The sequence below is a fragment of the Salmo trutta genome, chromosome 17 (genome assembly GCF_901001165.1).
Source record: "Salmo trutta chromosome 17, fSalTru1.1, whole genome shotgun sequence".
Lineage (NCBI taxonomy): Eukaryota > Metazoa > Chordata > Actinopteri > Salmoniformes > Salmonidae > Salmo > Salmo trutta.
The window spans coordinates 51260996-51278637 of NC_042973.1; the positions used below are offsets into that span (position 1 = coordinate 51260996).

The window sequence follows — 17642 nt, forward strand, 5'->3', positions numbered from 1 at the left end:
CTTCTCGACAATGCAACAACAATAATAAATAATAAAAGATAAGAATATGAACATAAAGTAAATGGCTCAGTAGAATAGAATAAACATTTTAGTCTAATACAGGAAGGCACAATTTATAGTCCAATATTTAAATGTGTTTTGGGGAAGGGGGATTGGTGGGCGTTTTAAATTGTGAAGTATTTAGCAATCTTGTAGCAGTAGTTGTGATGTGTGTAGCATCAGTGTGTGTGTGCGTGTGTATGTGTGTGTGTGTGCGTGTGTGTGTTTATGAGTGTACAGTGGCAAGAAAAAGTATGTGAAACCTTTGATTTACCTGGATTTCTGCATAAATTGGTCATAACATTTGATCTGATCTTCATCTAAGTCACAACAATAGACAAACACAGTCTGCTTAAACTAATAACACACTAACAATTATAGGTTTATGTCTTTTTATTGAACACACCTTAAACATTCACAGTGCAGGGTGGAAAAAGTATGTGAACCCTTGGGTTTAATAACTGGTTGACCCTCCTTTGGCAGCAATAACCTCAACCAAACATTTTCTGTAGTTGCGGATCAGACCTGCACAACGGTCATGAGGAATTTTGGACCATTCCTCTTTACAAAACTGTTTCAGTTCAGCAATATTCTTGGGATGTCTGGTGTGAACCGTTCTCTTGAGGTCATGCCACAGCATCTCAATCGGCTTGAGGTCAGAACTCTGACTGGGCCACCCCAGAAGGCACATTTTCTTCTGTTGAAGCCATTCTGTTGTTGATTTACTTCTGTGTTTTGGGTCGTTGTCCTGTTGCATCACCCAACTTCTGTTGAGCTTCAATTGGAGGACAGATAGCCTTACATTCTCCTGCAAAATGTCTTGATGAACTTGGGAATTCATTTTTCTGTCGATGATAGCAAGCTGTCCAGGCCCTGAGGCAGCAGAGCAGTCCCAAACCATGACGCTCCCTCCACCATACTTTACAGTTGGGATGAGGTTTTGATGTTTGTGTGCTGTGTCTTTTTTCTCCACACATAGTGTTGTGTGTTCCTTCCAAACAACTCAACTTTAGTTTCATCTGTCCACAGAATATTTTGCCAGTAGCGCTGTGGAACATCCAGGTGCTCTTTTGCGAACTTCACACGTGCAGCAATGTTTTTTTTGGACAGCAGTGGCTTCTTCCGTGGTGTCCTCCCATGAACACCATTCTTCTTTAGTGTTTTACGTATTGTAGATTTGTCAAAAGAGATGTTAGCATGTTCCAGAGATTTCCATAAGTCTTTACCTGATACTCCAGGATTCTTACATTTTACATTTTAGTCATTTAGCAGACGCTCTTATCCAGAGCGACTTACAGTAGTGAATGCATACATTTCTTTTTTTTTTTGTACGCCAGGGTTGTGGGAATCAAACCCAACTGAGCCACAGGGAAGCCTTCTTAACCTCATTGAGCATTCTGTGCTGTGCTCTTGCAGTCATCTTTGCAGGACGGCCACTCCAAGGGAGAGTAGCAACAGTGCTGAACTTTCTCAATTTTTAGACAATTTGTCTTACCGTGGACTGATGAATATCAAGGCTTTTAGAGATACATTTGTAACCCTTTCCAACTTTATGCAAGTCAACAATTCTTAATCTTAGGTTTTCTGAGATCTCTTTTGTTCGAGGCATGGTTCACATCAGGCAATGCTTCTTGTGAATAGCAAACTCAAATTTTGTGATCGTTTTTTATAGGGCAGGGCATCTCTAACCAACATCTCCAATCTCGTCTCATTGATTGGACTCCAGGTTAGCTGACTCCTGACTCCAATTAGCTTTTGGAGAAGTCATTAGCCTAGGGGTTCACATACTTGTTCCAACCTACACTGTGAATGGTTAAATTATGTATTCAATATAGACAAGAAAAATACAACAAGTTGTGTGTTATTAGTTTTAGCACACTGTGTTTGTCCATTGTTGTGACTTGGATCAAGATCAGATCCAATTTGATGACAACTGTATGAAGAAATCCAGGTAATTACCAAGGATTCACATACTTTTTCTTGCCACTGTATATCTATGTGAGTGTATGAATGAATGAGTGCATGTGTGCTAAGGTACAGAGAGTCAGTGCAGGTCAGTGCAGGTGGCTAGTCTAGAGGGGCCAGCTCTCTGCCAGCTCTCTCGCTTGTAGATAGAGCCTGTTGGTCTCTGAGCCTGTTGGCATCAGACCTCATACTCCAATACCGTCCGCTCGACAGTAAGGATGCTGCCGGCCTTCCATACTGTTTCGACTAGATGTCCTGGATGGGTGGGAACACGGTCCCGGTGTTGTACTGGACCGTCTTCACCCGTTGGAGGGCCTTTCGGTCGTGGATGGAGCAATTCCCCGTACCAGGTCGTGATGCAACTGGTCAGGACGCTCTCAATGGTGCAGCTGGTAGTATTAGGAGAGGACCTGGGGTGGCATGCCAAATTTCAACCTTCATTTGACAGCCTTAGGAAGTAGAGACACTGTTGCGCCCTCTTGACAAGAATGGTGGTGTTGTTGGTCCATGTCAAGTCCTCGGTGATGTGGACGCCAAGGAACTTAAAACGTCTCCCTCTCTCTACTCCAGTCCCGTTGATGTGGATCGGGGAATGTTCCCTCCTCTGCTTCCTGAAGTCAACAATTAACTCCTTTGTTTTGCTGACATTGAGGGAGAGGTTGTGGGCCTGGCACCACAATTCCACTTACCTCCTCTCTATAGGCCGACTCTTCATGGTTGGCTATGAGGCCTACCACCGTGGTTTCGTCAGCAAACTTTATGTTGCAGAGGGTCAAGCTTGGAGGGAACAATAGTGTTGAATGCTAAACTGTAGTCAATGATCAGTATGCTCACATAGGTGTTCCTCTTGCCTAGATGTGTTACAGCCATGTGAATAGTGATGGAATTGGCATCTACCGTGGATTTGGGCATGACACCTTGTTTTTCTTGGGCACTGGGATGATGGTGGTGTCCTTGAAGCAGGTGGGCACTACAGCCTGGGACAGGTTGAATTTGTCCGAGAAGACGCCTGCCAGCTGGTCAGAACACACTCTGAGGATGCGGCCAGGGATGCCATCTGGGCTGGCAGCTTTGTGAGTATTCACTCCTTTGAGTTTTCCTTAAGTCAGCCTCGGAGAGCGAAAGCACCTGGTCGTCCGGAGCAGCGAGAGTCTTCCTGGATGGCTCAGTATTGTTTGCTTCGAAGCGAGCATAGTATGTGTTAAGATCTTCTGGGTGGGAGACTTAGGTTCCCTTTCTTGTAATAAGCCTTTTTTTAGGTTAAAATAAGCAAAATTATCTGCCAATGATGTTAGATAATTTAGCTTGGTAAAAAGTGAAGTATCAGTCAATATAAGATATTTAGGCTTGCTTAGATTTCACTTTTTGCAGTGTATGAGAAAGGCACTTGAGTAAACTGTATGTTGTGTCGAGTAATGTGGACCTTCTAGCTTGGTTGAGTTTTGAAAGCTGTAGCTTTAAGAAATCTGTTACGTCTCATGTGCGTATGTGACAGATGCTGGATAGAGACTATTGTTCATGTGTTGATCTGAAGTACAGGCCTTTATTTTTATTTTTACTACAATACAAGCTTCCATGCATTTGTAAAACTGTACCCACCTTGTAGCCATCTATTGTTGACTCGTTGGCCAAGGGTTCAACATGTTCCCAGGCGATATTCACTGATGTGCCTTTCAGCTTTTTACTAATTATTTTAGGAGGCCGGCTTGGGGCTGGCGAAAAACAGAAGAAAAATTGTTCTACAGTGTAAGGATCATGTGACAATCAAACAGAATCAGTGAGATCACACTTTTGCACCCCGGTACATAACTCAGAATATGCTGACGATTATTTAGCTGAGGACCATTCTCCCAGACACAGATTAAGCCTAGTCCACCACTAACACACTTTCAATAGAGAAACTCCATTGAAAAATGTTTTAGTCTAAGTGTAGTCTTCCTTTATTTCCAGGAAACCAGCCCTGAGATAAAAATACGCACGGGCTTTCTTGGTGTAGATCTGTAAGTGTTGGCTGGGGGGTCCGTATCCAGCTGCATTGTAGGCCTTGACCTCTATGAGGTAGTGGGAGTCTGGCCTCATATTATCCAGCCTGGTCTGGTTCTCTCTGCTGGACACCACTACCCTCTGACTGGACGTCTCACTGTCCTCCGCCTTCCTCCAGTACCGCACCTGGACAGGAGAAGAAGGAGACGGTCACAGAGACTCAATATACTGAATATAATATTCTAGGGCCTAAATACTTCCTGGTAAAAAATAATATGGTAATGACTATTAGTTGATTGTACTGGTTCAAATACAATAAGGTACTCAGGGTTAGTCCATTGTTTGGAGGACTCTGGGTTGGTGCAGACAAGTCGCTTCTACTTCTATCTGATAAACAGTCATGTTACTCCTCATAGACACAGACACAGTACTGACCTGGTAGCCTTCTACAGTGTGCTGGGTGACAGGAAGCCACCACACGATGGCCTCAGTGGCGGACAGCGCCCTGGCCCCCACACTAGTAGGGGCTTTAGATGGCACTGGTGGCACACACAGATATATCATTTAAGACACTATAAGACAGAGAGAGAGACCCTGTAAAAGTATTTCCTCCATATACCCACCTACAGTAACTATCAATTTTCTATGAATATAGTTTTTCTTTCACTTTACAACTTCATGTTGGCACCAAGTCTGACCTGTTCATGCAGACCTCCCTCAGTCTTGGTAAGGAGGCATCTGTTAACAGGCACTAATCATTACCTAGAACAAGCTCAGTGACAGAAATCTCTCTCTCATCACATTCTTTCTACTCTCCAACAAACACTTCCCTCTGAGTTACTACCCATGGCACACTCTCAGAGTATTCGCTCCAAGACAGAGCGCTGTCCTTCTTTTGATGTTTAAATCTCACGCAGGGCGCCGCACCAAGAAACCTTCAGCGTTACACGTCATCAGGCTTAACTGAACGCTTCTCCCCTCTTTTACACTCCCAACCAGCGTTACCACGGCAACTGAGCATCTCTCCGTAGTGGCTATCTTGATTGTCTGTCAGCTGAAGTTAATAAGTGGGCTAAATGCTTGGCATCCTTGGGGCGAATAATCAGCTTTCTGGTTCATACCACAAAGATCACGGTAATCCTACTCTGATGAGGGCGGGGAAAGGAGGGAGGGAGAGAGGTAGGGAGAGATGGAGGGTAGGGAGGGTTCACATTCTAAGGGTACCATTCTTCACATTCATCTTTGGGATTAGTTATTAAGTATATCCCACTCCATTAAAAAGTCACCGTGCTGATAAATAATTGACACTGACAGATTGAAACTGTTGATACGAAGGCGTGGCGTTCTGAAGAGCCCCGCTCTCTCTATGCTGCTGACAGAGTACAATAATCCGGGGTCAGTTTTTCTGTTTTCCCACCTCTGCTTGCGGTTGGGCGTAAGATGATCCTAGATCTGTGCTTACCGTCCTGTGCAGAGTAGATGACAGCCATGAGACTATAGGGTCCTTCCCCTTTGCTGTTGAAGGCCTTGACTTTGACCTCAAACTCTGTGGAGGCGAGGATGGATGAGTCTTTGTGGACGTAGTGTTTGGCCTCGGGGTCTGCCACGGTCACCTTCCTCCACTCGTAGCCATCCCGGGGCTTAAAGGCGACGATGTAGCCAAAGTTACGTCCGTAGTAGTACTGCGGCTGCACCGGCTGGAGGTAGACGGAATAGGAAATAAGAGTTGAAAGACTAAGAATAACAGAAATATCCACAGCAAGAAAGACATCCTTGCAGACAGTGTTAGGCTGAGTGACAAGGCAATGGCCAGACCCAAAATAAGGGGTTATCATCACTCTAAAGCATGTTTATATAATATATAATACTATTCTAGTTAACATGACCACTGTGTTTCTGACAGAGTGTTTATTCCACAGTTATGACAGTCTTATTATTAGACCAACACCCTCTCCCCATGCCTCATCTCCTAGCTTGGCTCAGGCACCATCAGACCATATGTGCTGCGTGACGTACATGCATCAGACACCGCTAACCTCTAAACACACACAGTTAACCTTTAAAACACAAGCCTCATCGCATCGACCAACTGCTGTAGGATTGATGCTGCCAGGCTTCTGGCAAGAAAAGGCAATTTGCCCAGGAGGGCAATAGGAATTTGTCAAAGGGGGCAGCAGAGAAACGGAGGCTAGCTAATGCTTGATATCTATCACTGATAGATTTGCTGGCGATCGTGTTGTGAGTGTAAACGAGTGAGAGACCGATACAAAAGCACTTCTGGATACCAGTCTTTATCCGTCAAACCGTACTGTTATGAATGTGCTGTGGTGTGATGTGTTTTCTTTCCTCTTCCTCCATGAATATAGCCACCGTACTTTCATAGCTGTGTTGCACTGCCTTGCAAAGAGGAGGGAAAAAAGGCAAAAACGAAATGTATTTTGCATGTGCAAAACTTCTGCTAATGCTTGACTCCATTGGCTTGCTCCTGGCTGCTGTCAGATCAGATTTAAGAGGGAAGTTGAGTTTGTGGTCATAGTTCACCCTGGCAGAGACCGGAAAAAGTATTGGCTAGACCTACCGTCCAAGTTATGGTCAGCTCCCTGCTGGTTCCGCCACCGCCGCCGATGTCTGAGGGAGCCACCACAGGAACTAAAAGCAAACGCCAAGATCTGAGTTCACATTCACAGGCCAGTATTCACAAAGCACATCAGAGTAGGATCCAGCCTGTCCATTTAATCATATTCATTATGATCTAAAAGGTCAAACTAGATCCTAGATCAGCACTGCTACTCTGAGACACTTTGTGAATATGGGCCATTGTCCACACAGTACAATGCCAAACAACACATACTGTACCCTTCCATTGGCACCAGTACTGACGCAGCATTGGCTTTGCAAATACCATATCACTGTCACTAATGCTGCCAAGTGCAACACCTTAATGTTCATATGGGACCGATGCCACACTGTGGGGGTGGAAAGCTGCGGCTCTTCCCTGCTCTGCTTAAAGCTCAGTCCTATCTCATGTGTGTAGAAAGGTTCCACTAGGCCTACTTTTTCCAATGTTGAACTTAAATTAGCTTATATGGCCGACTGGGGTTCAAAACCAGATCTCCAGTTCAAAACCAGATCTCCAGATCTCCTGCTGAGCTAAAGCCTAGGCCAGTGGTCACCAACCGGTTGATAGTGATCGACTGGTGGATCTCCAAGGCATTCGTAGTCGATCACCAAACATTTATGTTAAAAAATATATATTTGATTTATTTATCACACTTGGCAGTAGGTACAGTTGATTCAGAAGCTCTGGAGCCAGGAAGGCAAAGAGTTCAGATTTTGAACCATTTCATGTGTCTGAAGGTAGAACTCTGCATACCCGACCCGGCAGTCCTAGAGAGCAAATCAAGTGAACCTATAGGTCTACCGCTGGCCAATCAGATAGCTCAGATCACCGTGTCTGCACAGTTTCCTCGAACCATGGGCTGTAAAAAGAAGCCTTGCGTGCATAGCAAAGTTGATACTGTGAGATTTCAAAACTTTTAAAAAAATTACTCAATGAATACAGCAAAGAGCTGCTGTTTTTATAAGTAAGTTTGTTTAAGTTGTTATTCAGCACTGTCAACACTTTGCTCAACACTTTTATAAGCCATAAACTGCGTGCTCTCCCTACTTTCACACACGCTACAACCAGCACTGCAGCAGTAATGAATGAGTATAGCAATGTGTTTCAATAAGCTTGCGTTGCTACTGTATTATTAGCGGTTTGTGTCTTCTTTAATATCAAGGAATATTTAACTTTTTCTGGTCATAGGAGTAACAACATGAACTGGTGCATGAGGCAGAAATAATGCAGTGCGACTTGAGTTTCGCCATCAGCTGGAAGACTGTGTCCCCTTTTCTCAGCAGAGAGCGAGCAGAGGGACGGTGAGTCGGGTGAGAGGCAGCCTCTCTCTACCTCCCTCTCCTCAGACTGGGGAAAGGGGATACCTAGTCAGTTGCACAAATGAATGCATTCAAATGTAATGTGTCTTCCGCATTTAAGAGCTGCCTAAGAGCTGCCTTAATCGATGTCATCAGCGTCCAGTTCAGTTGTTGTTGGGGGTTAACTGCCTTGCTCAAGGGCAGAACGAACGATTTTTCCACTTTGCCAGCTCTGGGATTTAAACAAGCAACCTTTCATTACTGGCCCAACACTTTTAACCTTTTACTGCAGTGGGCTAAATCAGGGTCACACAGAGTGTTTCTTGGTAGTCTTAAACAAATCTACTTTGAAACATAAGTATTCACCTGACACACATGGTTATGGACTTACCATGTCAGATATAGAGTTGAAATGTATTCAGTATTACACTTTATAGACATCACAGAAAACTGAAATATAACAAAGATTTTTGACATAGAACCCCCGGATTTTCAGCATTTAAAAAATAATCATGTTTATTGATTATGAAAAATATGAATAACATTCCGCCCATGAGGCCACTCGGTCATTTGACTGCAGGAAAGGGCTACCGGCCTAAACTGACCATCAGATGCAGGCCATCAGTCCAGTAAAATCAATTCTAGAAAATCATTATGCTCACTGAGCTGTGCCTCACAAGTAATACAATTACCAGAACCATATACCCAACATTTTTAAATATAATTTTTAAATGGTCTGAGAAGAACAACACTGGCAGGGCAATTCAAGCATAGCCAACATGTAGTCATAATGTATTGGGCCTATAGCCTACTGCACAAACATAACTGTTTTTAATAGGTTAATGTTGCATAGGCTTACTTTTTTGTTGTTGTCATGTTAAAAAAAATTGGAATGGTAGATCTTGGCTTGCTTTTGGACTCAGAAAGTGATCTTGGCTCAGGAAAGGTTGGTGACTACTGGCCTAGACGTTAGCTCTGGTAGCCAAGACAAGTTTTCATATCTAAGGCAAGGTTACTCATGATGCGATGGCGGTTCCGTGCCAGCTCCGTTCTACTTACCTGCTTCCAGCGTGGTGACTTTGGGAGAGGGGCTGCTGGGGTCTCCTGTCCCCAGGGTGTTGGTGGCTATCACCCTGAACTCATACTCTGTCCAGGGAAACAAGTCCACCACCGTGGCTGTCTCTGCATTGCCTTCCACATCCGGAGGGGCTACAAATCAAATCAAGCTTTATTTACACAGGACATTTCAGACATGGAAATGTTCACATAGCAGAAAAAAACAAAGAAAAACTTAAATATTTACTAAACAACAAACATAAGAGGAGAAAAAACTAAAGAATAACAATAAAAACTGAATGACTGAAAAGCATCCTAAGACAGAGATACATAGAAACACATAGTTTCACCTCAGAGAAGTATCAGATAAACAATCATAACATAGTGTGTATAAATGCTGCCAGCACTTGGACTACTGACCAAAGTACTCATTTACAGAACATTGTAAGAGTTTAGCTCATCTTATTTTGCATTTTATATAAATGCTGACCTAGGACTTATGAAATGGTGCCTGTGAGGACACATTCCATACATTCAGAACATTTGTGGTTTTGGTCTCTGCAGGTTTTGCTTCTTTAAGAGCTCCACCATGTATCAGGGGCGGAAATCCCGGGGGGGACGGGGGGGACACGACCCCCCCATCCTGGGAAAAATATGATTTGTCCCCCCCAATATATCACTGAAACATAACTATGTAATTTAAATAATATTAATAATACGCAATGAAAGCATTTGTGCTGATTATAGACACTTAATAGCGCGTTTTTAAGTTTCAAAAGATTGAGACCCCCCCACCCTTTGCCTCACAATGGTTTGATCCACTGCCAGTTCCTTAGCTTGCTAGGTAACAGAGAGGTCGTATCTACTGTCTGAAAGGCACTCAATGCACGTAACTGACGTGAGGTTAATCCAGTCAATCGCGCACACACACTAGCTGAATATGCAGAGCTAGCGCGCAAATATTAACTATTAAGCTAGCTAGTACCTATTCCATTTATGTGGCGTCGTCAAAGATGGAATCTATCGTCAATTTATTCCAAGATCAGCATGCAGATGATGTAAGTTAGTGCTTCAAAGTCCCTGTGATAAGGTTAGCGATAAACTGAAATCCAAACTGAACAGAACTACACTCTCTTCTACCATTGTCTTAAATATATTTAATGGTCTCGTTGCAAAAGCTAAATTGTCGCAAGGGAACTTTTATTTATTTATTTTATTTCACCTTTATTTAACCCGGGTAGCAAAGATTATAGCAAACACCACTGAAACTGAATTGGTGCTCGCTAGCTTTGCAAATTCAGCTATTGTTGGAAGCCAGCCAATATGAAACAAACTATTAAAATTACAAAAGGTTGCAGCATATGTTGTGTAAATGGTGAACTCATACAGCTGTCAACTCTTGTCATTTTAATCCGTTTCACATTTGCTAGCTACCTTTTAGATCGAAGCCCAAATAGAATGATTGAAGATGATAGAAGCCCATCTCCTACTGTAAATAACCTACACACTGTGTGTGTAGCCAGCCAGCCAGCCAGCTAGAAAAATGGCAGAAAAATAAAAGACGGACATCAGAGTATTTTTCAATACACCAAAACGCATAGTAAGAACCCTAGTAGCCTAATATCTCAAAGACTAGTTGATAAAATGTTCATAAGAAAGAAATGAAATTCTAATGGAAATGTTTCACAATGATGTCATTAGGCAGAGCAGGCAACAGATGGCACACAGACAGCAGAGTTGGGGGCAGATATGCAGGGACAGACTGGCAGAGACAGGGAGTCTCAGGTAAGTTTGTTGAGTCTTTGTTTGGCAACATTATGAAAGGTTCTCAATTTTTTTGACTTGTAAAATAGGAACATAATTGGAAAATGCCATGGATACCCCCACTCTCAACTTAAACTGGTGACTGAACTAAGATTTGTTAAAGGCAATGGTATTGCTGTTGTGATTAGTTGTGTAGTTTTGGGCACCGGTAGTTAGGAGTACGGCAAACACCTTATTTCTTTGGTTCCTCAATATACATTTACCATATTACAATGTAGGCTATGTGTTACAGCACTACTTTTGGTGTCCCCCTCATGAATTGCTCTTGAGAAAATTTCATGTAATTGTCCCCTCCAAAGTTGATATCAGATTTTCGCCCCTGCCATGTATAGCTATGTATCTGGCGCTTCTAAAAAACAGTTTTTGCTATGTCATTATGGGGCATTGGGTGTAGATTGATTTTTAATTTATTTAATCCAATTTAGAAGGCTGTAATGTAACAAAATGTGGAAAAAGTGAAGGGGTCTGAATACTTTCCCGAAAGCACTGTATGTATCTGGCACTTAGCCAGTCAGAGTGGCACCACAGCAGTCTACGCTTCAGTGTTAGTTTATTTGACCAGATTTTGGTGTTCATGGAGCAACAAAAAAAAAAGTATTTTATTGGACCGATAGACAGTAGGAGAGAGACAGAAAAGGTTGGAGAGGAGACACTAGTATGGGTTCTGAAAGCGGCAGCACAAACTGCAAGACCAGACCTATGCATTTAGGGTACTTATTTGACCAGTCTACAGTTTGATGTACAGTACCAGTCAAAAGTTTGGACAAACCTAAACATTCAAGGGTTTTTCTTTATTTTTGCTATTTTCTACTTTGTAGAATAATAGTTAAGACATCAAAACTATGAAATAACACATATGGATTCATTCAGTAACCATAATTAAACAAATCAAAATATATTTTATATTTGAGATTCTTCAAAGTAGCCACCCTTTGCCTTGATGACAGCTTTGCAAACTCTTGGCATTCTCTCAACCAGCTTCACCTGGAATGCTTTCCCCTACAGTCTGGAAGGAGTTCCCACATACGTTGAACACTTGTTGGCTGTTTTTCCTTCACTCTGCAGTCCAACTCATCCCAAACTATCTCAATTGGGTTGAGGTCGGGTGATTGTGGAGGCCAGGTCATTTGATGCAGCACTCCATCACTCTCCTTCTTGGTCAAATAGCCCTAACACAGCCTGGAGGTGTGTTGGGTCATTGTCCTGTTGAAAAACAAATGATAGTCCCACTAAGCACAAACCAGATGGGATGGCCTATCGTTGCAGAATGTTGTGGTAGCCATGCTGGTTAAGTGTGCCTTGAATTCTAAATAAATGACAGACACCGTCACCAGCAAAGCACCCCCACATCATCACACCCCCTCCTCCATGCTTCACGGTGGGAACCACACAAGCGGAGATCATCTGTTCGCCTACTCTGCATCTCACAAAGACATGGCAGTTGGAACCAAAAATGTCAAATTTTTTAACCCATCAGACCAAAGGACAGATTTCCACCGGTCTATTGTCCATTGCTCGTGTTTCTTGGCCCAAGCAAGTCTGTTCTTATTATTGGTGTCCTTTAGTAGTGGTTTCTTTGCAGCAACTCGGCCATGAAGGCCTGATTCACGCAGTCTCCTCTAAACAGTTGATGTTGAGATGTGTCTGGAGTAATGAAGTAATGATTACTTGAACTCTGTGAAGCATATATTTGGGCTGCAATCTGAGGCGTAGTTAATTCTAATGAACTTATCCTCTGCAGCAGAGGTAATTCTGGGTCTTCCTTTCCTGTGTCGGTCCTCATGAGAGCCAGTTTCATCATAGCGCTTGATAGTTTTTGCCACTGCACTTGAAGAAACTTTCAAAGTTCTTGACATTTTCCGCATTGACTGGCCTTCATGTCTTGAAGTAATGATTGACTGCCGTTTCTCTCTGCTTATTTGAGCTGTTCTTGCCATAATATGGACTTGGTCTTTTACCAAATAGGGCTATCTTCTGTATACCACCCCTACCATGTCACAACACAACTGATTGGCTCAAACGCATTAAGAAGGAAAGAAATTCCACAAATGAACTTTTAACAAGGCACACCTGTTAATTAAAATGCATTCCAGGTGACTACCTCATGAAGCTGGTTGAGAAAATGCCAAGAGTATGCAGCGCTGTCATCAAGGTAAAATGTGGCTACTTTGAAGAATCAAAAATATATATTTGTTTAACACTTTTTTGGTTACTACATGATTCCATATGTGTTATTTCATAGTTTTGATGTCTTCACTATTATTCTACAATGTAAAAAATAATAAAAATAAAGAAAAACCCTGGAATGAGTAGGTCCAAACTTTTGACTGGTACTGTATGTCCTTTATTTATTTGACTTACATGTGGTGGCGTCTCTCCAGTCCTCCTGAGAGAACGAGTCCCGGCACTGGATAGTGTATTTAGAGATGGGGCTGTGGTTGTCTGTACCTCGGCTCCAGATCAGATGCACACTCTTATCCCTGATCTCCTCCACACGCACCCCACCTGGAGACCCAGGTGGACCTGGAGAGAAGGAGAGGAAGAGAGGGGGGAGAGGGAGGGAGGGTGAGTGGGGGAAGGGGGTGGAGCATGCAGTTGGGTGGAGAAACAGAGATAATCATTGGTTATTATTACAGAAAATACTAGGTCAGAACAAAGAATGTCATAGTATCAGGCACACATACAGTGAGGGAAAAAAGTATTTGATCCCCTGCTGATTTTGTACGTTTGCCCACTGACAAAGAAATGATCAGTCTATCATTTTAATGGTAGGTTAATTTGAACAGTGAGAGACAGAATAACAACAAAAAAATCCAGAAAAACGCATGTCAAAAATGTTATCAATTGATTTGCATTATAATGAGGGAAATAAGTATTTCACCCCCTCTCAATCAGAAAGATTTCTGTCTCCCAGGTGTCTTTTATACAGGTAACGAGCTGAGATTAGGAGCACACGCTTAAAGGGAGTGCTCCTAATCTCAGTTTGTTACCTGTATAAAAGACACCTGTCCACAGAAGCAATCAATCAATCAGATTCCAAACTCTCCAACATGGCCAAGACCAAAGAGCTCTCCAAGGATATCAGGGACAAGATTGTAGACCTATACAAGGCTGGAATGGGCTACAAGACCATCGCCAAGCAGCTTGGTGAGAAGGTGACAACAGTTGGTGCGATTATTCGCAAATGGAAGAAACACAAAAGAACTGTCAATCTCCCTCGGCCTGGGGCTCCATGCAAGATCTCACCTCGTGGAGTTGCAATGATCATGAGAACGGTGAGGAATCAGCCCAGAACTACACGGGAGGTTCTTGTCAATGATCTCAAGGCAGCTGGGACCATAGTCACCAAGGAAACAATTGGTAACACACGACGCCGTGAAGGACTGAAATCCTGCAGCGCCCGCAAGGTCCCCCTGCTCAAGAAAGCACATATACATGCCCGTCTGAAGTTTGCCAATGAACATCTGAATCATTCAGAGGACAACTGGGTGAAAGTATTGTGGTCAGATGACACCAAAATGGAGCTCTTTGGCATCAACTCAACGTGTTTGGAGGAGGAGGAATGCTGCCTATGACCCCAAGAACACCATCCCCACCGTCAAACATGGAGGTGAAAAATGATGCTTTGGGGGTATTTTTCTGCTAAGGGGACAGGACAACTTCACCGCATCAAAGGGACGATGAACAGGGCCATGTACCGTCAAATCTTGGGTGAGAACCTCCTTCCCTCAGTCAGGGCATTGAAAATGGGTCGTGGATGGGTATTCCAGCATGACAATGACCCAAAACACACGGCCAAGGCAACAAAGGAGTGGCTCAAGAAGAACCACATTAAGGTCCTGGACAGGCCTAGCCAGTCTCCAGACCTTAATCCCATAGAAAATCTGTGGAGGGAGCTGAAGGTTTGAGTTGGCAAACGTCAGCCTCGAAACCTTAATGACTTGGAGAAGATCTGCAAAGAGGAGTGGGACAAAATCCCTCCTGAGATGTGTGCAAACCTGGTGGCCAACTACAAGAAACGTCTGACCTCTGTGATTGCCAACAAGGGTTTTGCCACCAAGTACTAAGTCATGTTTTGCAGAGGGGTCAAATACTTATTTCCCTCATTAAAATGCAAATAATTTTATAACATTTTTGATATGTGTTTTTCTGGATTTTTTTGTTGTTATTCTGTCTCTCACTGTTCAAATTAATCTACCATTAAAATTATAGACTGATCATTTCTTTGTCAGTGGGCAAACGTACAAAGTCAGCAGGGATCAAATACTTTTTCCCTCACTGTACTGAAAATGTGCCCATACTGAATAGTAAGGTATAATGTAAAACAAAAGAAACTTTTGCTTTTCCCCTCCTGTTCATGGGTGTACAGACTTGGCAAGATTCCTTGCCTGTTAAGTCTACGTTGTACTTATACTGCAACGCCTATTATGAATTAACATCAAAACAGGCGATTCCACTAACATCAGTTTTAGCCTTGAGGATGAATACCTTGCTTAGGGCCATTGACATTCATTAACTGAGCCTATGGACCGAGAGCCTAGAGTTTTTTAATCCACTGTTTTTCTAGTTCTGTCTTCCTGGAGGAGGAGAGAGAAGAAGACTCTAATAGAAAACCCAGACTGTTGGGGTGAGTCTCTCTGTCTCTCACACACCCACAGCCTCAGCCTCAGACAGCCGCAAAAATCAAGCAGGACCTTCGTGTCTGTCACAGAATCCACCCAGAGAACTAAGGCGGTTGGACTGTAGAGTGACAGCGAGAGGGAGAGATGTGTGTGTGTAGAATGAATCAATTAATTAATTAATTAATTACATTTTATTTTCGTGTCAAATCGCCATTTGGCAACCCATCCCTTATGGGATTAATTGACACATAAACAAACATTACAATAATTCACTATGGTAATTAAATTATAATTCTTCTTTTGGCATTCTCTGCATTGTGCATCACATAAAGAGTGAATTTTTTTATATAATATTTATTTATTTATATAAATATAAATATATATATATATATAAAATATAAATCAATACATAATAGTAAATAAGGTCATCCAAACAATAATTACATCCCTAGAGCAGTAAAATAATCTACATACATATGGTTGAAGTCGAAAGTTTACATACACCTTAGCCAAATACATCTAAACTCAGTTTTTCACAATTCCTGACATTTAATCCTAGTAAAAATTCCCTGTCACATTTACATTTTAGTCATTTAGCAGACGCTCTTATCCAGAGCGACTTACAGTAGTGAGTGCATACATTTCATTTCATGCATATTTTTGTTGTTGTTTTTTTTGTACTGGCCCCCTGTGGGAATCAAACCCACAACCCTGGCGTTGCAAACACCATGATCTACCAACTGAGCCACAGGGAAGACAAGCCTTAAGTCAGTTAGGATCACCACAATATTTTAAGAATGTGAAATGTCAGAATAATAGTAGAGAGAATGATTTATTTCAGCATATTTTTCTTTCATCACATTCCCAGTGGGTCAGAAGTTTACATACACTCAATTAGTATTTGGTAGCATTGCCTTTAAATTGTTTAACTTGGGTAAAACGTTTCGGGTAGCCTTCCACAAGCTTCCCACAATAAGTTGGGAGAATTTTGGACCATTCCTCCTGACAGAGCTGGTGTAACTGAGTCAGGTTTGTAGGCCTCCTTGCTCGCACACGTTTTTTTAGTTCAGGCCCACACATTTTCTATAGGATTAAGGTCAGGGCTTTGTGATGGCCACTCCAATACCTTGACTTTGTTGTCCTTAAGCCATTTTGCCACAACTTTGGAAGAACACTTGGGGTTGGCAGGTAGCCTAGTGGTTAGAGCACTGGACTAGTAACCGAAAGGTTGCAAGATTGAATCCCCGAGCTAACAAGGTAAAAATCTGTTATTTTGCCCCTGAACAAGGCAGTTAACCCACTGTTCCTAGGCTGTCATTGAAAATAAGAATTTGTTCTTAACTGACTTGCCTAATTAAATAAAAATTGTCCATTTGGAAGACCCATTTCCGACTAAGCTTTAACTTCCTGACTGATGTCTTGAGATGTTGCTTCAATATATCCACATAATTTTCATACTTCATGTCGCCATCTATTTTGTGAAGTGCACCAGTCCCTCCTGGTGCAAAGCACCCCCACAACATGATGCTGCCACCCCCGTGCTTCATGGTTGGGATGGTGTTCTCGGCTTGCAAGCCTCTCCCTTTTTCCTCCAAACATGACGATGGGCATTATGGCCAAACAGTTCACTTTTTGTTTTATCAGACCAGAGGACATTTCTCCAAAAAGTACGATCTTTGTCCCCATGTGCAGTTGCAAACTGTAGTCTGGCTTTTTTATGGCGGTTTTGGAGCAGTGGCTTCTTCCTTGCTGAGCGGCTCTTCAGGTTATGTCGATATAGGTCTCGTTTTACTGTGGATATAGATACTTTTGTACCTGTTTCCTCCAGCATCTTCACAAGGTCCTTTGCTGTTGTTCTGGGATTGATTTACACTATTCGCACCAAAGTACGTTCATCTCTAGGAGACAGAACGCGTCTCTTTCCTGAGCGGTATGACGGCTGAGTGGTCCCATGGTGTTTACACTTGCGTCCTATTGTTTGTACAGATGAATGTGGTACCTTCAGGCATTTGGAAATTGCTCCCAAGGATGAACCAGACTTGTGGAGGTCTACAATTTTATTTCTGAGGTTTTGGCTGATTTGTTTTGATTTTCCCATGATGTCAAGCAAAGAGACACTGAGTTTGAAGGTGGGCCTTGAAATAAATCCACAGGTACACCTCCAGTTGACACAAATTATGTCAATTAGCCTATCAGAAGCTTCTAAAGCCATGACATCATTTTCTTAAATTTTCC

General features: G+C 42.6%; 1 protein-coding gene across 3 annotated transcripts in view; it reads right to left on the reverse strand.

Annotated features, from left to right (window-relative positions):
- Nucleotides 1–17642, reverse strand: part of LOC115152366 (contactin-1a) — a 126021-nt gene that overhangs the window by 2915 nt on the left and 105464 nt on the right. For all 3 annotated transcript variants that reach the window (XM_029697159.1, XM_029697158.1, XM_029697161.1), the window contains exons 17-23: nucleotides 13147–13308; nucleotides 8965–9114; nucleotides 6566–6636; nucleotides 5450–5684; nucleotides 4423–4526; nucleotides 3984–4173; nucleotides 3604–3716 (exon numbers count right to left, since the gene is read on the reverse strand). In XM_029697159.1, the coding sequence (XP_029553019.1) occupies nucleotides 3604–3716; nucleotides 3984–4173; nucleotides 4423–4526; nucleotides 5450–5684; nucleotides 6566–6636; nucleotides 8965–9114; nucleotides 13147–13308 (1025 nt within the window). The remainder of the gene's footprint in view (nucleotides 1–3603; nucleotides 3717–3983; nucleotides 4174–4422; nucleotides 4527–5449; nucleotides 5685–6565; nucleotides 6637–8964; nucleotides 9115–13146; nucleotides 13309–17642) is intronic.